Here is a 25,036-nt window from a genome sequence, read left to right on the forward strand (position 1 = left end):
ATGTGCCTGCTACATGGGAGCAACTACTTTGTTCAAAGGAGAGGTACTTTGAGGCTGGTAGTGCTACCTGGGGTAATATCAAAAGCTATTGGGAAGAGACTGAACTGTGATTGTCTTTGCTCCCCTGGAGTGGAGTGTGGGACTGTGTCCTGGGAAAGACTTTGCCAGGGTTGGGATTTAACACATGAGTACCCCCATGCAGGATTGATATGTAATTGCATTTTACATTTCTTCAAGTTATATTTGTTTACTATAACTTATGTGTTTATTTGCCCTATTGGAATCCCCCTGAGGTGTAAGTCCTTAGTGCCCATTGGGTGAAGGCACCCACAAAATTCCCATTATCTTTCACATAGCAAGGAGGATTACATCCTATTCTGCACAGGTGTCATGATAGGGTTACATAAATAAGATAGTAGTTACGCTAGTAGTTACTGTGCTTGTCTCTCTGTTTTCACACAGTACAATATTTTACCCCACTGCTATCCAAGCCATTAATTATAGTGACAATGATTATTTTGGTTATTGGATACAGATACTATGCGTACTTCATTCAGCTGAAGAGACAACTGGCTGCAAAAGCTGAATGGTTTTCTTCTCTTCAGTGTCAGTTATTAAAGTGGTTGCTATTAGGAATGTCGCAAAGTTTTCAGAATCTGTGAATATTTTGATTTTTACTTAGAAAGTTTTGAGAGATGGTTATCTGAGTAAACAGTATAAGAATTACAGAGACTGTCCCCCATCATAATCCTTAGGGTTACTAACTGGCCAGTATTCCCTAGCCTTGACGGAAAATACCTGCCAAGGTGGTTAAAGGGTTAACTTCACCCATGGCTTGGAAATCCTCAGTTTCTTATTCCCCTGCCTTTACAGTTGGAACAGGGAGTTGTTTCCCATTCTGGGGTTAAAGTGTTCCCCCGACAGTTCTAGATTTGGACAGGGGGTGTCATTATTTCCACAGTCTTTATAGTAGAAAGACATCACATGTTCTTCCTCTTTCGTTTCCTCTGATGAAAAGGGTTGATGTCTGCTGGGAAGACTGGGACTAGGGCTCCATTAAAGGAAAGGCCCTAAAGGAGTAAAGCCCTTGAAGAAGTCAGGGAACAGGGCTCTGTGAATGCGGTATGTAGATAGTGGTAGGTGAGTCCCTTTCATAGTATACTCTAGGAATGTAAAGGAGCTTGTTAAAGTATCTCATCAAATTGGAATATACATATCAGTAAATATTGCCCTACATCTTTTCCCTTGAGCCATCACATAGTCTGTGTGCTCCCTCAGAGATCACCTGACTAGAAATAATGCAAAAAAACATAACAAGAAGAAATATGGGAGTTAAAAACAGAACTGTATCCATTAAGTGGCTGGTGTGGTCCACGATGTATGTGTGCTTTTGGTTTATTTGTGTGCACTGGGAATCATATGATCCCAGGGGTGTATCTTGGTACTTTACATGGCAAATTTCTAGGATTACCCAAGAACACATAATACTAAAAAAGAATGTTATTATGAAAATTATTTATTCAGATGACTTATGATATATATTTTCAGAGACCAACATTTTTGGCTACAGTTAAGGACAAGCATTTAGCAGCAACTCTTCTTAACAGTTCATCCACTTTGCATTCCTGCCATTCTATATCTCATCATAATTCTCCCATATTATGTATACTGCTTATTTTACCATATTTCCAACTTCTGTCTCCCCAACTCTTGCATACTATTGAACTTCATTTATTACTAGGTTCTTTTATCAGCCTCCTATATAATTAACATTTTCCTCTAACCTGAATTACATTTCCAAATATGTATAAAAATGTTAACATACATGTTTCATTCTAGTTTTCATTCCCTTTTCCCTAAGTTCACCCATATGTGGTATCCACAGTCACAATGTGGAATGCACATAAAGCACAGGCAGTGTTCTCTGTGTTGAAATGCTAATATAGAAGGCTGAATCTGATACTATAGTGAATAGGAATGTTCATTGAGTGCCTGTGTCCACACACATAAAATGTCTTTGTCTTCGGTCATAATTCATGCCTTTGGTCTTGTAACATAAGGACACCAGTGAATTGCCTTTGTATATAGGGATGTAGCGAACTGCCGAGTATGTGTTCGCGAACGCCGTTCGCGAACACCGGCAAAAAATGCGAACAGTTCGCGAACAGTTTGCGAACTTCGAACATCCGAAAATCGTTCGATTCGAACGATCGAAGGATTTTAATCGTTCGATCGAACGATTTTCGTTCGAATCGAACGATCGAAGCCATTCGATCGAATGATTTCATTCAATCCAATGGCTTCGATCGTTCGATTCGAACGACAATCGTTCGATTTTAGCGATCGAATGGTGGAATGGTCGAACGATTTTGACGCGAACGCCTATTGGCGAACGTCGCGCGACGTTCGCGGACTTGCGGCGGACGCGAACAGTCGAAGTTCGCGCAAACTAGTTCGCCGGCGAACAGTTCGCTACATCCCTATTTGTATATGCAAGAAAAAGAGAAACTATTAACAAAGGAGACCACGCTAATTATATATTTTTCTTTCAACAGCATCAAAAATCACTTATTCAAACACATGCAAATATCTTCTCAGCTTAGTCACATCATTTGCTCTCAGTCCTGCTAAATAAGATACAGAAGATCAGATTATTCAACTCATGTGTGAGTGAGGTTTACCTTACTTTATTTTCCCTTACATTAAATTAGGATCTGAAGGCACCCAGGCTATGTCTAGGAGTTAACTTCATTTCAACTTCCTAATTTGAATTTAAAATACTGTTGTCTATTATTGAAGGGTATCTCTCTCAGGAGAACTAAATCTTAACAATGAGGGATGAGTTTTTTTTAAAAGTACATTTAAGATGCAATTCGGTATGTTTTTTAATCCACAAAGCAGTATTCTTTGAGCAAACACATTGTTGTATTTGCTTCTATTATCAAACAAATGCAGTGTTTGTGTGTCATTCAATGATCTTAAGTCTGCTGCACCTATTGACTCAGGCCATAGTGGGAGCTCTGGAATCATCACCAGCTTGAAGGTGGCAGTAGCTCCAGAGTTCCCCTTGTGTGTGTTTCAGAACAGGAGATGGATACAATGGGCACAGTGCAATTAGAAAGTAGTTCAAGGTGGTACATTACCTTCACATCTCAATACTGCACTATTCCACACAACATTTCCCTCTTTCAGGACACATGTGATGGTCTCTGAGCCATGAGTCCGGATAAAGCCGTCATCACACAGGAAGGACACAGAGCTCCCCAGCTGCAGACTCTCCCCAAAACGTTTTCCATTTACGGGAACTCCAGGATCTGGACACTCATTATGTCTGAAAGCTGAGGAAGCAGGTGTTAGTTAATTTCAGATGGTTGTCTACCTCCATGTTTTGTATTTAAAGCAAATGAAATATTCATTGCAGAAGACATTAATTTATTTCTACATTACTTATAAATTCATATTTTATCTATCCATTGTTGCTTTGGCCACATAGCATGGTTGTGTAATATACTAATTGCAGAATTGCCCCCACAATAGAGAGATAAAAGCAAGCTGCCGGTAAGCCGATATCATTTACCTCTACTACCTACAGTATACATTTAACCCACACTAGACAATACACTGTGTAAACAAATTACAGAAAGGTCAGCCTCTGTTAATGAAAACTCAGTTATTTGAAAATATTGTTTTAACCAGCATAAGTTTGAATAATTGAAGTGATATATATATATATATATATATATATATATATATATATATATATATATATATATATATATATATATATATATATAATTATAATTTTTTTTAAAAAGAGCTTTCATAAAGGTTTGAAGTGCTACATATCTGCAAATAAGTACATTGCCAAATATCGCAAATGCAAGATCTACTTTCATTCATCATAATTCATTCCAAAGGTTTAGCTGTCTCAGTTGATGTTTTTCTAACATCAAAAAAAAAGTCTGAAATACCCAAATGTTGTTTTTGGATGCATCTAATGAAGCAGATGGAGAAGAGAGGCCAGAGATAGATTCAGATTTAAAATGAATATTGCTGTCTAAATTAATCTTGTTCTTCAGAGGGCAGATCTACGAATGTTGGAGCAAGGCTTATGGAGAAGGCATTAAGTAAAGTATGTCACAGCAAGTCAGTCTCTTATGTTATGCTCACAACATTACCCGAATGAAATGGCGTTTCAATTAAACACATTTCTGTAGCATGTCCACTGAACATTATATAAGGAATAACTGTATCTATTTGTAAAGCATTGTGAACAGAGTTCATCTAAGGGTATATTCACAAAATACCATAGATGTTACTTGAGCATGTGTACAAGGGCGATGCAAATGGGAAAGGACAAGTTATTGGAAAGAAATTAAGAAATTAAAAGTGCACTGAATAGCAGCCTATCTGTATGATTTGGTGGGGATAATAAAGAAACAATGGGTTTCATTCAGTAGTATAGGTGCAATTACACTTAGCTGCATGTATATAAATGCCAATTTCTAGGCATTTTATTGGCTTGTGCCTAACAATGATGTCCTAATTGTGTCTGTTTATACAAGGTGCACAAGGTGCATTGTGCAGATGTGCAAGGGAACCCTGTTGTTTACACCCAGCCATGGCTCAGAAATGGTGGGTCCTTTTGCAATGGGTGCAATTTGCCTGCATTGAAGTCTGGTAAAAAATGCTGCACTTAACCCTGATTTTTTTATTTTCATAAACTAGTGTGCTGTGGTATGGTATCCATTGCCGGATGTTACAATAAAGTCTGTACATGGAGGGAACCCAGCAAACTAGAGGCAAGAGGCTAGCATTTTGTTGAAAGACTGTATAGGTTACCATAAGTTTAGTAAAGCTTGCATGGAACACACTTCTCTTTATCATTATTATGAAGAAACACATATTTGTATAAGTCATTTTGATGTCAGACTCACTGGTGAAAGTGATGTTGAAGCCTCTTTTCTCAGTAGAGTGGTCAGTCTGGAACTCCAGTCTTAGAACATGTCCACTGCTGGTCAGTGATGGTGGCACCTGGTTTCCTGAAAAAGTGCCCAGAACAGGTGACTCCGGATTCCCTCCATCTTTCACTGCCAAGAAATCAAACTGTGGCTCTACGTCAAAGTCATTAAATGCCAGGTGGATTCGGCTCTCAGTCTTGGCAATGATCAGCCAGACACAGTGCATGTGGTTGCTGTATTCCTCAGGATAGTTTGGAGAAAGGACGTTCCCAGATGGTGTTGTGAAATTAAAGAAGCAGGAGACTGCAAGATTTCAGAGAGGAGGGTAAGCAAAACAAATTAGAAATGTAAGCTCAACCAAGTTGAATATATCTGTACCAGAGTAAAGATGTCGAACAATAATGCACCTGGATTAAAAAGTATAATATTAACAATATATGAAAAAGCTGATATCCATAAATTTGAAGCACACCACAGTCCTCTAAATAGCTGTCAAAGGGGTCACATATCTGGGGGCTGCTCAGTGGTGGCAATCTGCATCTGCTCCCTTATCTCTAACAAATTGCATTGTTTAGGCAGTTTTTAAGAGATCACTGGAAAACTTTTTTCAGTATGCAGATCAGGGGATAAGATCCAAGTTTAGAAATCATGTGCTAAAACTGTACATCTTTATCATTAGACTATTCAAAGCTTGTTAAACTAAAACTAAATTCAGAGATAATTGACAAGAATAGTTAGAGAATAAGAGGTTTTATCAGCTGACCTTATATTGTGTGTTTCACAATTAAATCTAAAAATGCTACTTTTAATAGGTATTAATCTCTTTTCATAGGACAACAACAATAGTTGTGAGTCCCTTCAAAAATCAGTCAAAGGTAGTTAAAAAAAAATACAAAAAGTTTATTAGGACATAGTAGACCACGGCCTAATACACACAGCCTATGAGTAAGTGCCCCAATAGGCATGAAACACGTTAGGCTGTTGTCTCCTATGTCCTAATAAACTTTTTGTATTTTTTACTACTGTTGACTGATTTTTGGAGGGACTCACAACTATTGTTGTTTTCCTATGGCTATGTACCTGTGGACTTGGGTGAACTGTGAGTACATCCTCTCCTTTTACTAATGTTTTGCTCTACTATAATTCCATTAACTTAGGTAGAGCCCACATTGTTTTTTTGCACCTGTCGTTTTTTGGTTTTGTTATTAATCACTTTTCCTCAATAACACTTTAGGACTTTCTGTTCAGAAGCCAACCAATAACTATAATTCATGGTAATGAATATAAACACAGAGCTGCATGTTCTGCACAAAAAAAGAGTATTTCTGGCTCAGTAAAGCATGATAAGGATGATATTTGTGTATTTAGGGATAGAGTTATATATTTTTTTAAAGATTATAAGAGTACAGGCAATACCAGAAGTCCTACTCAGATCTGTGATCTTGGATTGACCTCCAATTGTCATGTTTCATAACAGAGGTAAAACAGCCTCCTCCCTTTCTATGATAGTCTGGTGGGAGAAACAATTGAGCAAATGTCAAAGCACCTATTAGCATATTAGTTCCATTTGACTCTGCTGATCTCTAATTGGTGCTTGGCATAAAAATTCTAGCGTGATGGTGCCAGTGTGACCCTCCCACACACATTTCCCAGTTTTCTTTCAAATACACATATTTAATGCCAATGTTTTCACAGCAGGGGATGCTTTAATGCATTGTTTTCCCATTACTTAGCATTCTATGACAATGTGATCAGCTTCCGTGGCTTTCTGCTCTCTCACATGAAAAATATTTCTAATGATTGTTTATATATTATGAATACAATGGACAGATTATCACTTATTGTGCTTAAGTAAAAATGTCAAGCTTCATCACAAACATCATTTTAGTCCAGAAATGTGATCTGTTGGACTTGTTTTTCTTATTCTTTTAAATAGATTTTTGCCATAGACTATCAATGTTCAGCTTGTAGCCTTCCAGCTGTTGATCATTTATACTCTGCATCCCCCTGCAGCCTAAGGCCTAATGCTTTTGATAACTTTTTATCAGCTGCTGGAGGGCTGCAGGCTGGACATCCTGGTATTATACTTTCAATATAGTTGTGCTCACTGCCAACACCACCTGCAGCAGCCAATGGTACATAAGCCTTACAAAAACTTAATTGTACAAAAGCCCTTGGAAAGTGATAGATTCTTGGTCTTTAACTCTACTGTAGGAATTTGACTGCTTCTTGCCACCCATACATGCACATACTGGCACACACAGCACAACTTCATTAAGTTACAGCAGACAACATTGGAAATATAAAAAAGATGATACAACTAAATGCAGCCTAAAACAGGGGTCATCTATTACTTTTCCTGGTTTAAAAAGAGACAATATTCAAGCTAAAAATACAGTATATGTATACAGAAAAAGTTTGTCACAGCACAAGACTTGCAAAAAAAAAGACAAAGTTTATTCATAATTAGTGTTTAAGAACCAGCGTTTTGGCCATACTAGTGGGTTGACGAATTTTCGTACTAAAGCACTACGGTAATTATAAACAATTTGCTATGTCAAAATTTTGCCTGTATGCAACTTTTTTTGTACATCACAAACAATTCACAAACAGGCCTTGAAGGCATTAGCAGAGCACAAGATATGCAGAGAATGGGAATAAAGCTAAGTATGTTTCTTTATTCTTACAAACTTCATCAAAGAAATCATTTTCTCTATAAAAAATACTTTCTAGCTAACCACTCTGGCCAAAGGATGAAAAGTTCCCCTGAGAGATCTTTGTTTTGTCATTGAATGTATCTGGAGAAAAATCAGCTCATCTCCAGGTACTGTACCTTCTCTCTAATGTAAACAGTGAATGTACCTCATTATGCAGTGTCTCTAGTTCAGTTTTTGCACAGGTGCTATCCTGTAGCCCAATGCCGACCACAATTTTTCAATGAATTTACATGGGAAACATCAATGTATTAATTTTTAAAAATCAAATAGATTATTTAGAATAGATTATATTACTAAACTGATGCAAAATGGCAGTTCTCTGAGTATACCCTTGGCGAAAATTTTAAATCGTTTTCTATTTAGATAAAATACTTCCCTGGACAGAAGTGCATGAGCACTAAGGTGTTTACAAGTGGTTCCCTTAGTGCTCATTGAGAGAACTATTCTATCTGAAGTTTGACTGCAAAAAAAACCCAACAAAATAAAAAAATTGCACCTCATGCATTGACGTAAGGTGCAAAATGCTACACTGGTGTATTTAAGCCATTTAAGCCTTACTTCCTTCCATAGAGCAGGCCACTCCCAAACCCTAATCTTTTCATGTAAATGATATGCAAGTTGGGGGGCATGTAGGGTTTGGTAGTGAAATTTCTAAGTGTCTCCTCCCTCCTGCCCTCATAAATACAACTCTGCCAAACTCAGTATTTTGCACCCTGTCTTGCACACTGCATATGACACCTACTATCTAATGGGGAATACTGGATATTACGTGGTAAGGAAGTAGGAACTCATTGCAGAAAACAATAGTACTTATTTACCAGTCTAGAACACTTACGTTGTTTACTAGACTGGAGGAAAATTGATATCAAGCCTCTAAATAGGACCATTCCAAAAAAATGGTATGCATAAAATACTATTGGAATCTGAAGAAAGTTTCATTATTTAAGAACATGTATATGCAAATCTAGTGCAATGAATTAAAGGAGGCCTACATAACACCAAACATTTTCATCTTAATTTAAAAATGTAGATGTATAAAATAATTGTATCATGAATGAGTGAGTGTACTCATGTGCAAAGAATTCATATGCAGCAGAGTCCTGTGTAAATTTCCATATAAAGGTGTTCTGGGCACAACAACAGTCTCACACATTTTTCATGCATAGAAATTTACAATTCACTTTGATAAATTCAAAGAACAATATGCTCTCATGCTTTCACACCTGATGATTAGACCTCTATGACTTGAAATAATAAATAAAAACAACATTCCCCAAGACTTCATTACTTTGCCCTACAACCTTGTACATAGTTTCCAGGCATAATTATTCCATTCCAGATTCCCTGAAGAATAAAATGATTTCAAGCAAGATACTCATTTCAGATGATCACCTGAAACAGCTCCTGATATAAAGATTCCATTACTTCGAATGTGTGCTCTAAGTAAATGTCTGTAAGTTTTTGGCACAGATAATTCTATCACACTGTTTTGTGCATTATTCAGTTGTGCCATTCAAATGCACAGCACAATAAATAATATACAGACATGAAATATACCCAGGGAGCCACAAATAATATTTGCCCTTGAATCTTCTCATTATGATGATGCAAGAATGTCATAATGGAAAGTAGGACAACCTAAACAATCTGCTGGTAACAAGCCTGCACTGAGGTGTGAGACACAAGTCCTTGTACACATTAGTTATTCGGAAAAGCCACGAGCAAAAACAGAAGTAAATTCAATTCCTCTATGGGGAACATTTACTTAGGGTCGAAGTGAATTTTCGAATTTCAAAAACTTCGAATTTCAAAGTTTTTTTTGGGTACTTCGACCATCGAATAGGCCAAATTCGACTTTGATTTGAATTGAAAATACTTTGAATATTCGACCATTCAAAAATCGAAGTATTGTCTCTTTAAAAAACTTCGACTTCGACATTTCGCCACCTTAAATCACTATTTTGTATTGCTTAATTTATGTTGAAAGAAGGGGCGTGTATCAAACTGCTTATGTGCTTATTGCCTGATTCGTTAATATTACAAGCTGCTGTGTAGCCATGGGGGCAACTATTCAAGCACAGGTACACAGTAGAAAACAGAAAGAGAATCTGAAGAATCTCATTATATACTACAGAGCTTATCTGTTATCTGCTATATATCATGTGCGTTTTCTCTTTTTCAGCTTTGAATGGCTGACCCCATTGCTACACAGCAGCTTGTTTATATAAACTATAATTGTGTTTTTGAAGCAAACACGCCAGTTTTACCATCGCAGGGCAACACTACATTTTCATAACACTTTTAGGGGGGTATTTATCAAAGTTCGAATTGATCTCAATATTTTCTGCTACAAACTCCGATCAAATCCACTTGGGTTTTTTACGCTTATTTATTGTTACATTTTCCCAAAAATTTGCTTTGCAGGAAAAAAATCGGATTTCACGACTTTTTTGAATTTTTCCATCCTATTTTCATGAATTTCATGATTTTTTTTTGGAATTTTCACCCGAAAACGACGAAAATGGGGTATTGCACAAAAAACCAGCTCACATCAAAAAATTATTGGGACTTCTCCCATTGACTTATATGCAACCTCGATAGGTCTAAGATGCCGGATATTCAGATTCAGACTTTTCCATCCTCAGGGTTTAATAGATTCTGAAAAATGTGTGATTTTTTTCATGATTTTTGCATTCATTGTTTCGTAAATGACCCCCTTATTGTTTGGTGTTACTGTTCCTTTAATCACTCTCACTGGGGTTCATTTATAAACTTCATACAGGGCAGATTGGTTTGCATATTTGCCCTGCACATGGTTACATTTATAAAGCTGAATAAGAGTGTGCAAACAGAATTGCAAATTTTTTTCACACTGCTAATGTCTATAAGAGCTTTTTAAATACAGTATGGCAACAATTGCAAATTTCGAATATTATGTGCACACTCTGAGTTTGAATTATCCCGCAACTTTGGTGGCAGAGAAAATATTTGCAAAACAGTTTTGCTATCAACACTATTTTCTTGCACAACAACCACCCACAGTGGGCGCACTCGCACAAACACCCATCTCATTTTCGAGCCATTTGCAAAAATGTATTCTCAATGCGAATTCGCAAAAAATGGAAAGACGGGCAGAGCAGTGCAATATATTAGCATTCAGGAAAAAACATGGGCAATACAACCATTTGTTAATAAATATGCGATGTGCAAAAAAGCGTAGAGGCTGACAAATCCTTGGACTGTGATGCCGCTGCCAATAATACGCCTCTGAGCTGAAACTGCTGCTGTTGCAGCAGATAGAAGCAGAAGCCAAAACATCCTGTCAGTAATAGCTACAGATCTCTCTCCAGTCAGCAAAGAATGATGGGTAAAAAAAAAAAAAGTATTATGGGATATTTCCTGCCACTTGAGAATTTTCTGGCGAAAAAATACTATTACGACACTACATAGGTGGCGGTAAAATTTTGCGAATATTCTTGCGTTAATGTGTATGTAGCGTTATTTTCAGCAAATGCGATAACTGTCGGAAACATATTTTTGCGCAAGAAAATTCACACATTTATATTTACCGCAGGTTAGTAAACTGGCGAAAACATATTTGGCGACAAATTTGTCTATATTTTGTGTGCATATTTTTACCACGCTTTAGTAAACGGACCCCTAAGTACAGGGTGAATTGCACGTCCTCTATGGCATGCAAGGTAGGGGCATGCCAGCGGATTCCATTATCACATCCATGTGCTGCTCCTGTAGAATGCACTGTATATAAAAACAGGTGCAGCTCTTTGCACTCGATTCTGGATGCACAACCAGCTGCTTTTGCCTGTTTTTGCACTCTGTATCTTCCCTCCTCCCCACTGTAATTCCTTTAGTAGTAGATTATAAATAATGATTATGAAAAGTTCACTTATAGAGCCTATATATCAAAATGGTGATATAGGCTAAACTCAAAGAAGCATGAGCATATGTTCTAGATATTAAGCAGGCATCAGAGAAGTTTTGGGGGCATTGTCTCTTCAATTTAGCTCAATATCTACATGTATTTATTATTGTTGTTTATTAAATAAAACAGGAAAAGGTAGTTTCTGTTGTCATGTTTCCATTGGCAAGTGGTCATGCAGAGGACCTATGCTTTGTACATGTTAATAATAGAGATGTTTCTTAATGTTACAGAACCCTGAACTAAAATCATGATTCATATCCTGCAGCCTTATTCTATGACGAGAGTAGATGTGAATACTGCCAGCCCGTGTGCGTCAAACAATTATTACCTGTCATCAATTTTTAATTAGCAGGAGCTGTGTTTTGAGGTTTTAATGTCATAGACTGCACATTCAGACTAAACATCTCCTGAATGTGTTGCTGTAAAAATCACAATTTCGTACTAAACGATTAAGAAAATTCTTCAAACGCATCAGTGGTCAAAGCTTCAAACTCAAAAAATTGGGAAAGAAGCCTCACAGATAGCTGGCCATTTTGTTCTGCCCTTTGCCTAACATGCTCTGGATAGTATTTTATTCAGAAACTGCCGTCTATCACATTGGTGTGCTACAGCCTAAAGTCAACCACACTAGTTCTACACACACTGATACACTGTCAACCACACTAGTTCTACACACACTGATACACTGTCAACCACACTAGTCAGATGAAAAGCTCTTCTCGCTCTTCAGCAGTGATAGGATCAGCTTCCCTTTTCCCTTCACTTCAAGTAGGGTAAGATATTAATAGACACATTGTATCTAGCTTTTTGCTACTTTATTTATGATTGTTACATTGTGTGTTATGGGTTATGCCATGTGACTATCAGCGTATCTCGTTAACCAATTTTGGATACTTTCTTTCCCCTGAGTGTTACTAAAAATGTACTAAAAATGTGCTAACATGTAGGATACATATGTTGCGATATGATGAGCTACCTTTGATACATAGTTAGAAATGTTTTGGTCTCCTGTGTTGCATTATACCTGATAACCGAGACTGCTCTGTAAATGTATTGCTTGGACATTACCATAAAAATTATTTTTGTGGAGTTTTTTCTGTAAAGTTTTTCTATAAAGTTTTTTCTACAAATGATTTTATCCAGCTAATAAATGAACTTTTATGGGACTATATCAATTCGTGATAAACGGAGATAACTATTTTCTATGTCATTTTTTATGCCAATTTTTGTATAATTCACTTGGTTTTTTATTTGTCATTTATGGGGTTAATTTTTTCATTACTTATGCTAATATTGATGATGAGTGTATGATGTCACGCAGGGGGGTGTTAAATAGCTTTCTCTCGCAACAAAAATGTCATGCTTGATAAAGGGGTCTGACTCCGAAACGTTGCATTTTCTGCTAATAAACGCAAGGGATTGTCCCTGCTTGCACCTGCCCTTTGATTGCCAGTGATTTCTTAACCACAGTAGTCAACCACACTAGTTCTACACACCCTGCTACACTGAACAGATTGTCACACGTTATCAGTAACACATGCACGGAACTGAAACTCACAAAATAAATAGTCTGGGTTATGAATTGAAAGTTTACCCAGCTGCAGTAACCCATAGCAAACAACCAGCGGGTACTGTACTATTTACTGGTCACCTTTTTAAAAGCAAACATCTTATTGGTTGGTATGGGTTATCATGCCTGGACAAACTTAGTGCCTTTTCATTAAACACTCCCTTGTACACTGAATATACAATGTGGCCAGAGTTATCCAACTTTCTACTAATTGTCTCAGTGGTTCAACATAATGCAGACATTTACATTATTTTCAAATGATAATTTTCACTGCTGCTTCTTGGTGAAGCTAAATAGATTATTTGACTTAATTACACGTCACTAAATGAAACAAGACTGGGCAGCTACAACAACAGTAGAACAGTTGCAATTGTGCATTATACACAAATTCTAAAAAATGATAGATAGATAGACAGACAGACAGACATAGATAGACAGATAGAATGAATTAAGACTTAATTCTGCTGCTTGTCCATCCCAAGGTTGTAGGAGCAGAACTGAGTTCAGTCTAGCAATTCCAACAGAAAAAAAGGTCTATTCATTCATTCTTGAATGGTTTATAACCTACATTATCAAATATGAGTTACAAAACCACACATTACAAAAAAAGCTACAAACAGAATTCCATAATTAAAAAGAGTCTATTTTCATCTTGACTGCTTCAAGATGTTCCTTGTAATAGAGTTTCCATGTTGGGAGACACAGCTCTGCCATGTGGCTCATAGCTCACTTCTTTTGAATGTGCATTGTTAATTATTTATTGACTTGATTATTTAGCACATACAGTATACTGAACCATTATGTGGAAAATATCTAAGAGCCGTGTGTATCAAGAAAAAATGAGAAGAGTTTTACATTATTTGTATAGTAATGCTCAGTCACAGAAAGGGCCAAAGCTGACCCAAATTGCTTTTGACATATTTACATATACATATATACTCAACACAGACCTCTCTGTCTGTCTCTTACTTTCTTTAGACCAATTCTTAAGTTATCATTTAAGTGTACCATTTAAAAAGAAGCACACTTTTTGATATTTAATTTTCTGTACAGTTAGGTAAGTAAATTCAGTTTAGTCTAATAAAGGTACTTGCTTCCACACATGCCCCTTTGCAACTTGTAGTGATGGGCGAATTTATTCGCCTAACAGCGAATTTCCACATTTCTGCAAATCTGCAGCGAAAATTCTTCGATGCTGGCGACAATTCAGACGCCGGCGATGATTAACGGACGCCCATTAATTTTAATGGGCGTCCAATGTCGCCGGCGTCAAAGTTGTTGCCGGTATCAAAGTCCACGGTTCACTAAATTTTGAGAGAAATTCACCCATCACTATCAGTGAGCCCCAGTGCATCCCTACAGCCTACTAATGAATAGCTCATGAATCCAGAAAGCTCCAAATTATGGAAAGGTTGTCTCCCATAGACTCCATTTTATACAAATAATCCACATTTTTAAAAAAAACGATTTTCCTCTTCCCTATATAAATAAAACTGTACCTTGTACTTGATCCAAACTAATATCTAATGAATCCTTATTGGAAGTAAAATCAGCCTGTTTTTTTTTTTTTTTAATGTTATATAATTTTCTAGTATACTTAAGTTATGAAGATCTAAATTACAGAAAGATCCTGGAAAACACTAGGTCCCCAGCATTCTGGATAACAGGTCCCATACCACCTCTGTGAATGCTTTGCAACTACAAGGTAGGGGACCTGTAATCCAGAATGCTTGGGACTTGGTGTTTCCCGGATAACGGATCTTTCCATAATTTGGACCTTTAAAAGTCTACTAGAAAATCATGTAAACATTAAATAAACCCAATACGCTGGGTTTGCTTCCAATAAGGATTAATTATATCTTAGTTTGGATCAAGTACAAGCTACTGTTTTACTTTTACAGAGAAAAAGGAAATAGTTTTTTAAATTTTGATTATTTGATTAAAATTTAGTATATGGGAGCCTTTCTGTAATTTGGAGCTTTCTGGAAATAGGGTTTCCAGATAACAAACCCCATACCTGTATAGCCAAACTGTACACTCAGCACAGAGAAATCTCTTTCAAATCAGAACTGGCAGATATTTTTCACAGTTTTACAGTAGAATTTACAATGCTTTGCTGCATATCCTACAAAATACGTACTGGCAGACGTCACACCTGTATTGAACTGATTTTGGGCATATTGTATTTGCTTTAATACATTCTGTGCCTAGCATGATTGTGCACTCACCTTCCTACATGTTTAATATATTAACAATCTGTATTGTACAGCACAGACCTTCTGATGAAATGCTTCATACCCGAGACAATATCTGTGTATGTTTGTGTCTTGGTTTTACACACAGCTACATTATGTGTGTAGACCCTTTTAATAGTACTTATAGTGCTTCTTATACACATGGGTGAGAGATTTTAATTTCTCTATCGATATTATTGCTAATTGGCATGCATGGTAAAATATATCACAATGTCTTTTCAGGAAGACTGGATTTATCACATAACACTTTTTTCTTCACACACAAATTCAAATTAGGTAACAATCGGCCGCTATTATTAAAGTTGAAAAAAGATACAGTCATTGATATTCATATTCATATTTTTATACAGATTTCATACTGTGGATAAGGAAGAAGCCTAATCATAACTGTGGATGGTAAGCAGGTATACAGTACAACTTACAAAATATACAATGGAAAGTAGAATTACAGTTATTTTATATATAAAAAACAGAAAGGCCACTGTGTATATAACAACTTTACATACCAGCGTTTTGGGCCAGGCACTCAGAGCTGGATGAGAAGGTTTGTGAACTGGTTTGCAAAGACATCAAACTGGCACACAGCTGGGATGTGGCTATCTTCAGCTGTGATTTACTTGGGGGCAAAAGACATCATATCTCATAACCCTAACTTTCCTAATAAACGTCTATCGTGTATATTCATTGTGTCAGCACCATTTGATGGGGCAGAAGGTGCAACTGCCTGGGGCCTTAAGCATTGCGGGAGGCTGCAATGCATTCAGGGACAGTGTATCACATGCTTCCCAATGCACAGATTGTGGTTACCTTGTATTTATTCACTGGCTATCAAGCTCTCACCACACACAGAGACAAACAGTTTAATGAATGTACTGTAGTGTATTATATAGCACAATTCCAATATCTTAAGCCTAATACTCACACTGAGAAACCCAATGAAAAACCCTAAACACTGATAAGTAAATCTTCTTAAACACTTGACTTCTCTATGGGACAAGGAAGTTTACAATAACAAGTTAGACTAATGTATCCAGCCTGAACCCTTCCTTACGGTAAAGAGAACACAGAATGTTTAAACAGAATAGCTCTCAAACATCCACTGTTTATCCAGACTGGTAGCTCTGTGTGAGGGAGACTATGGAAGTGAGATATTTGTGTGAATGCTTAAACTCAGCAGTATTTAACTAATCAGAGGTAAAATTCGGTTAAATATAATTAAAATAGGGAACATGCTGAATTTTCTCTGTATAACCAGTATATATTAAAGTACGTATTATTATGCCCCTGGCTTAGGAAAGTCATTTTGCATAAACGTATTACTTTCCACTTTGAAAAGTAAAGGCTCCTGCCCAGACGGTGTACAGCCTCATCAGCAGAAAACAGGAAGCCTGAGGAATTGATGTTATCTGGTTACTTCTTTGCTGTCTTTGGGCACTAGTGCAGGGAGGTATAGATTGTGCCCTTTCTGTACTATAATTTTCATCACAGAGTCTGAACCAAAAACTACATACGAAATCACAATTTTGATTTCCATGCCCTACAGCAATGTTCATGAACAAGCATTCTTTTGATCATTTCAGTTTAGGTCAAATTATGGCAATGGGGATAATTTACTGTTGTAGACCAAATTTTACCCGTGGTCCTAAGCAGTTTGTGACAGCAGAAGCCATAAATTAAATAGTGGCAACACTAACAACATATGGGAAGTAGGTCTGGGTGGGGATTGATTGGCATATTGTAATAGAGTACAGAATGGTCCAGGAATTAATTGTGCTATGAACTGTGTACAGCAAATAACTACAAGCTCAGTCTGATACAGTATACTAGCAACACAAAGCTGCTAAAAGGTCAGTTGTCTGCAGTTTCTGTGAAAATTACAGACATTTGAGCTTTATCCATGGCGTTAGGAATGGGCGAATTTTTTCACTTTGTTTCGACACAGAAATGACTCCCATAGACTTGTATGGCGTTGCGTGTCCAAAAGGTTTGCCGCGCGTCAAAAAAGATTTGTGTGCACCAAGTGCGCCAGTGACATTTTGCCTGCGGCAAATTTTTGACGAAACAAAATGGGTCAAATTCGTCCAAGACTAACGTTGACCAAGGTCAAATATGAAACTTTCATGTGTCCCTGAAGTCCTAATGTGTGCCTCTGTATAACTAAGATCAGATGAGCAAATGTTTTCTAAGTTGATGCACAGATGTTCACAATAAAAGTGGTAAGCTCCCCATCTGCAACACATATGGTGTTTGTGTGATTCTCTTAACATTTTCTACACTGTACTGATGTGTGCTGACCGTCTAGAGAGATCTGCACCACCAAGAAAGGAACATCATAGGAAAAGTGAGAGGTGCGGCTTTATCTACATACACAAATGTTTTCTAAGACCATTGCTTGTTGTTCAGGAAAATCAGAGAGAGCCTTTCAGTAATCATAGCAATTATCAATAAGTTTCTTACATGTTACACGTATATTATTATTTATAATAGACATATTGTATATTCTAGATTTGACCATTTTATTTCTGTAGAGGTACTGATTAGAAGCAATTACAATAGTCACAACTACAGGGAAATCACCTAAAATGCAGCACTTATTACCATGGTGCCTAGATTTCAGCACTCTTGGTATCTCCTTAGTAAAGGTCAGTTTTGGTAAACCATTTCTAGAAGCATGTGCATTTGTAAACCCACTTTATTTAGATGTTTATTTCTGCTTTTGGTAAATAAGTAAGATTAATTGAATGTCACAAACTAGATAGTCAAGGAAAATGACTATGCATCACAAAGCATTCCTAAGTTATAATTTATTTGGCCTGAGATGCTCCTTTCATGAAATAATAACTCTGTGCATGTCTGATTATCCACTGTACACAAACTTTATTCTCTGTGTTACGGAGTACAGTTATTATAATCATCTCTGCTGCAAATAAAGGGGGACATTCATATTCTCCCCCTGTAAGTGAACTGCAGCTCTAACCCAGAGATATCAATGAATAATTACAGCTAATTCCCATGTCTGTCGGCAACCCTTCTCATTAGCTCACTAGATACTATGCAATTATCCAAAGACACAGAGTATATGTATCAGCATTGATGCGTCTCATATTCAATCTAAAGTCTCCATAATTTAACTATTTTCATTCTAGTCCTGGTAATGTTAGATGCTTGTATAAATATGGAATAACTAAAGATAAATGAATGAAGGACATAAAAATGTGTTATGTAGATATGAAGCAACTGGATGGATTCATGAAGACCCTGAAAAAAGCATCTTAATTTTTATGAGTCTCTCTCTTTCTATATATCCTGTATGTATTGAAAAAGGTCCCAGTGGGGACCGAAACGTCACGTCATTTATGCATATACTGTAATATAACAACACACTGTTCTTTCTTCAATATATATATATATATATATATATATATATATATATATACTATTTTGCAAACTGCCTCAGAACATTTAAATACGAACAGAGAAACTTTACTTACCAGATTGATATTTCTACCCTCATAGGGGTTTTTATCGTGATTAAGACCCCTGTGAGGGTCGAAACGTGGATAAATAAAGTTTGTAGCTCGTTTTTGTTAAACCCTGTTTGTACAACAGCTTCTCTGTTATATACTGCATAAAATATCAGTGGCTTCATTAAACATTGTACATTAGACGCAGCAAAAAAAATTATGCTCTTTTGGCATAACGGGTGGCAATATTTTGCTGCCCTGTTATATACTGTATGAAAGTAATTGGTCATATTTTTTTATGTTTTCCAACTCCATACTCCATAAATCCCCCTCAGATTTCACTAGGAGTAAAAAAAAATACAATATGAAGAGTAAATGAACACACAATACAATAACAATCACTTATTGTAGAAATTGAGACGGAGTGACCGCTACACGTAGTGAAATAAACCTATTTTTATGCACTGCCTTATAAATTGGTGAAATAATGTTTTAAAAAATTGCATTTTTAAATATGAAATGGTTAGAGAATGCCAAAGCCTATGACCTATAAGTGGATGTAACTGTTCTGATGGCAATAATAATAATTACAATTATTTAATTCTTAGATTTCACTGTCAGGTTCTTTGACATTTTGAGGCACATTTATCAAGGGTTGAACTTTGAATTCATTTGGGTTTTTAAACTCCCTTAAATTCTTATATACTTAAAATTTGACTGGGGGCTTTTTAAGAAAAAAATTGAACATCTTTAACTTAAAATTCGACCCTTAATACATATACTTCTTAATTAACTGTTTACAGTTTAAAGAAAAGAATCCAAGAATCAGGCATCTTCAGCACCGAAAATACTATGAGATTTATATTTCGTGAAGAAACGCACAGATACATAGCATGCATAGTAGTAGTTGTGAAAATTGCACGTGAATGCATATTTTGATTCAGTGCCTGGAACATAGATCATCCTTACATAAATAGTTGGCACTATAAACTTTTACAGAGATCAAAAGTGGCTGAACACCATCAGTTTCCACAAAAACAATCATACTCTATGCACTGCCTGAAAGAAGAGAAAATTGTATAAATCATGAAGGGGCCAATAAGTGCAGTAAACCATCATTAACACAATACAGACCCTGCCTCCTCAAGTGCAAAATAAGTGCACAACAGTTATGCAAATGCCAGACATACAGCTACCTATTGTTCAAGAAAAACAAAATATAGTCATTCATTATCAATGGCAGAAGACAATAACACCATCAGAATTGTGACTTCAGTAAAACTTGTTATGTCAAGAACAGAACAGAAATGTCATTGACATTTGTTGTTGTGAGATTTGTGCCCCCATTCTACCTGCATCAGCACATATTACAGAAACTGTATTTTTAAAAGGTTTTTCTGGAGTTCCACATTCCTTCAGGCTCCTTAAGTCAGGGTTCCCCAACCTTTTTTTTTAACCAATTAGCCACATTCAAATGTAAAAAAGGTTGGAGAGCAACATCAGCATGCATTGGGATGCCAAATTTGGTCTTTGGTTGAATATTGGTAACCTCTATGTGGACTGGCAGCCTACAGGTGCCTCTGTTTATGCAACTAAACTTGTCTTTAAGGGAGGCATTCAAAAATAAGCACTCAATTCGAGACCAATGGGTTGGTGAGCAAAATGTTGCTCACGAGCCACTGGTTGGGGATTACTGCCTTAAAGGGGTTGTTCACCTTTGAGATAACTTTTAGTATGATGTAGAGAGTGATATTCTGAGATAATTTGCAATTTCATTTTTTATTATTTGTGTTTTTTGAGTAATTTAGCCTTTTATTCAGCAGCTCTTCAATTTGCATATTAAGCATATTAAGCAATCTGGTAACTAGGGTCCAAATTACCCTAAGAACCATGCATTGATTTGAATAAGAGTCTGGAATATGAATAGGAGAGGCCTGAATAGAAAGATGAGTAATAAAAAGTAGCAATAACAATACATTTGTAGCCTTACAGGGCATTTGATTTTTAGAAAGGATCAGCGACGCCGATTTGTAATCAGAAGAAAAAGTCAAATAACTATAAAACTATAAAACATAAATCATGAAAACCAGTTGCAAAGTAGCTTAGAATTGGTCAATCTATAACATACTAAAAGTTACTTTAAAGGTGAACCACCCATTTAAGTCATAGTAAGTTAGGATTTCCTATATCTGGAATGCTTAGGACTTTTATTTTCACAAGAAGGATTTTCTATGTAATTTAGATCACAGAAAAGTGCTTTATTAACAGTGAATGTAGATCCTGGTGCACAAAGCTGTGGGGGCAGTTGGGGGTAGACGTAAAGGTACAGGGAAAGAGAAGTTCAGTACTGAAGTAAGGACAGGGAATGAAAAGTTCAAAAACGAAAGAGACCAGTTAAGTTCAATAATGAAAGAGACCAGTTAAATCTTACACATGTATATATATTACATTGTATTACACTAGTCAACAATGTAAATTGTGCAAGCTCTGGTGCATACTTTGAAGGTGCCTGCAATGATGTTGGAATTCTGGGAAACAATGACGTATTGTGGGTAATAAAATAATGTATGCACATTGCACACTGTGCAGGATTCATAAATGATTCCTAATGTTTGGCTTGTTCATATACGTACATACTCATTGTCATTTATTTTTATAAGTGTTCCTGTCTAAAGAGAATGAACAATATGACAATTTTTTACATGTAAAAATGATTCATAGATATTCATAGATATTATGCTGTCCCTCTGATATCTGCTCAACTGTGTAATTTGCAATGATACAAAGCTAGAACACTATGCCCCCTGGAGGAAATGTTACTGGCTATTGCTCTTCCACGTGCTCAGTTGCAATTTTCTAATCGGCACGAGCAAGATACCCAGAATACAGTATTAACTATATTGCATGAAACCATTTCTTGACATTTTTGTGAAAAACATTTAATATATTCACTGGCAGACTATGCAGATTTTATCTGAAATGCATTTTCTTACAGAATTGTAGAATTGGAATAATTAAAAAAAAGTGTAAAAAATTGGTCATGTTCTTGCTTTTTACTTTCTTACAGTTAATTAAGAAAAAAAAAGAATTTGTTTAAATACAGATTAAAGAACATTATAACATATTTTATATTTATTATATGAGCAGTTTATCTCTGAGCAAAATATGACAGACTGCATATTTGGGATCAGAAAGCAACTTTCATTAGCAGTTATGATTGTGGCATTATGTATGGCCATGAGGATATTGTGTATGCACTGGTATAGACTGATAACACCAAAAAAATCAAAATGATTTAATGTACATGTAGATATCAAATATGGTTAGTCTGCAGCTTTGTATGAAATTTATGTCGAAATGTAGGGCCACATTTCATAGTAGCAGCTATAAAATGTTCTATAGGTAATTAAACCAAACGGACAAAGTAAACAAGGTGATCAACAAGGGACATATGACATGCATGAATACCAAACCTATAAACAAAAAACTGAATTTTACCCACCAAAAATATTTCATTTCAGATAGTGCTGCACTATGGAAATGCTTCCTGGCAGGCTATTGTTTCTGCTATTCAATGTAACTGAAGGAGTCGCAGTGGGATATGGATTTTTACTGTTGAAAGCTGATCTTATATCTACCAGGAAGCTGTTATCTGGTCAGGGTCGGACTGGGTGCCCGGGGCCCACTGGTGCTCCTGTCCAGGACCCCCCCCCCTCTGGAACTCCCCGGCCCCCCTACCATGCCGGCGAGCAAGTGCGCACTGTGTTTTCCCAGCATTTGTGGCAGGAAGGAGCCGGCAAATCGAGGATCTGGGTGCGGATCTGGGCCTGCAGGGCCCACAGGATTTTTTCCCAGTGTCCCGCTGGCCCAGTCCGACCCTGTATCTGTTATCTTCCCATTGTTCTGTTGTTAGGCTGCTGGGGGGAGGGAGGGGTGCTCTACTTCCAATTTGCAGTGCAGCAGTAAAGAGTGACGGAAGTTTATCAGAGCACAAGGCACATGCTACTGGGATATATACATAGTTAAATTGGGTTCAAAATAGACAATGTCTTGTCTAGCCCAATGTCAGATGTCAAAATTAAATATAAAAAAATCAGTTTGCGCTTTTGAAATATGGATTTCAGTGCAGAATTCTTTTGGAGCAGTGCTATTAACTGCTGTGTTTTGAAAATAACCCATGACAGTATCCCTTTAATAGTCTTTTAAGACTTTCGGTCTTTAACCACACCTGCCCACTCTTCTACCATAGTATTATGAATGATGACTGGTTTAGATAATAATAAAGCATGGAACCGTTGACTGTGGCCAACAGTATAATTGTCAATCCTAGTTCTAATTAATTAATAATGTCTTTCTTACTCTGTTCCACTCAATAATGAGGGTCCTGCTCTGCTTTTATAAGCTACCTACTAACTAAAGATCTGTTCATAAAAGACTAGGATTTGTGCTAAAGAGTGAAAAGGTGCAACATTCTTTACAGTTGCTTAAAGAGAATCTGATTTATATACAAATATTGCTCTTATTACAGTTATTAAATGAAGGTATTTGCATTGATTTTACTACTTGTAGACAGTAGTATGTAAAACTAATTGCTGGTTGTTTTTGGTACTTGTGGAAAATAGCACCTATATTTGTAAATCTGCATTAATTCCAGGAAATCTTTGGTAATAATCCCAGAGTTACAATTTTGTAAGTAACATGAAGTAGCATATAATGTGTGGGTGAATTCATGCATTGGCATCTGCTTTATAACATATACTATATCGTGACAAAGCTAAAGATACTATTCACATTAATCATTATACTGTATATTCACTAGGTACGGAGGCAAGAATATTATTAAAAAAATGTGAAAAGGGCTGGATCCACTGACATCTATTATATAGTAAACTTATATACCTTCACCACTTTCTTCAAGACACCTTGCAATACCACCACTTCCTACTCAGTTCCTTGTATTATTTCTCTGCCTCTCTATTATTTGTCATCTCCGCCTCTCCCTTTCCAAGTAATGTAGCAATCTCGTGTGTAAAAATAAATTATGTCTAGATGTGTGTTAAAACTTTTCGTCTGAAGAGTGAGAAGGTAAGAAAATGTTTAGTGACAGCATACGAATCTCTTTACAGTATGTGGGAGACACTGCACTGCATCTATGGGTATTCATAAGAATGCAGTATTGCTTGCTCTAAATCTCTCCTGTTTCATTATGTACCTCAGAGCTTGTTCATGTGCATCTGAGTCACTGCTTTATTCCAAGGCATTACACAATGTCAGAAAATAATTTCACATTTTTCCAGTAATAGTTCCATCACACACAAACACACCAGCTCACACACACATTACAGACAATTGTAGCTAATTTTAAAGTGCATATAATAAAGATAATGCAGTGCAGGTAATGGACTGGCCAGAGTCATGTTGTTTTTCAACATATTTGTCAGACCTATTACCAATTAACTGTTAAAAATTACAGTACAACCCCCACAACAGCAGCAACCATCTGACAATGCTAGAAGGTGTACATCATATAGCCTCAGTTTTTTGAATTTCATTATTTGGAAGAAAAATTCCTGTTAATCAATATAACTGTGGGCAGACAATCATTTAACATTTAAGCTCATGAAATAAAGTCTACATCATTAACAAAAAATAATTCCAGGGATCTGTATTCAAGGGTGTAACTATTGGGATGCAAAACCTGCAAATAGTGATGGGTAAATTTATTTGGCAGGCATGGATTCGCAGTTGAAAAATTCGCTGCTACAAAAAAAATTGTCGATTGTCAAAATTGTTGCATGTCAAAATTATCCGGAAGCCAATTGACTTAAATGCATTTGGATAAAAGAATCACGCATGTAAAAATAGTTGCCCGCATAAAAAGTGACGTATGGTATAATTATTTGGACACCCATTGACTTCAATGCATTTGGATAATAGTGTTGCGTGCATAAAAATTGTTGCTCATGACGAAATTGTCACGTGTCAAAATAATCTTGACGCCCATTGTCTTCAATGCGTTTTGCAATTTTTTTCAGAGTTTCGCGAAATTCTCAGCGAGGTGATACGGGACAGATTCGCCCATCACTATCAGCAAATGATGGTGGATGGGGGGGGGCAGTGGAGCGC

The 25,036-nt window shown here is 36.5% G+C and overlaps 1 protein-coding gene across 2 annotated transcripts in view; it reads right to left on the reverse strand.

The window, feature by feature from the left end:
* The window catches only part of LOC108709590 (CUB and sushi domain-containing protein 2), a 599,445-nt gene that overhangs the window by 147,265 nt on the left and 427,144 nt on the right, over window positions 1-25,036 (reverse strand). For both annotated transcript variants that reach the window (XM_018249580.2, XM_041584029.1), the window contains 2 exons: window positions 4,938-5,264; window positions 3,144-3,338 (listed from right to left, as the gene is read on the reverse strand). In XM_018249580.2, the coding sequence (XP_018105069.2) occupies window positions 3,144-3,338; window positions 4,938-5,264 (522 nt within the window). The remainder of the gene's footprint in view (window positions 1-3,143; window positions 3,339-4,937; window positions 5,265-25,036) is intronic.

The sequence above is a fragment of the Xenopus laevis genome, chromosome 2S, assembly GCF_017654675.1.
Source record: "Xenopus laevis strain J_2021 chromosome 2S, Xenopus_laevis_v10.1, whole genome shotgun sequence".
Lineage (NCBI taxonomy): Eukaryota > Metazoa > Chordata > Amphibia > Anura > Pipidae > Xenopus > Xenopus laevis.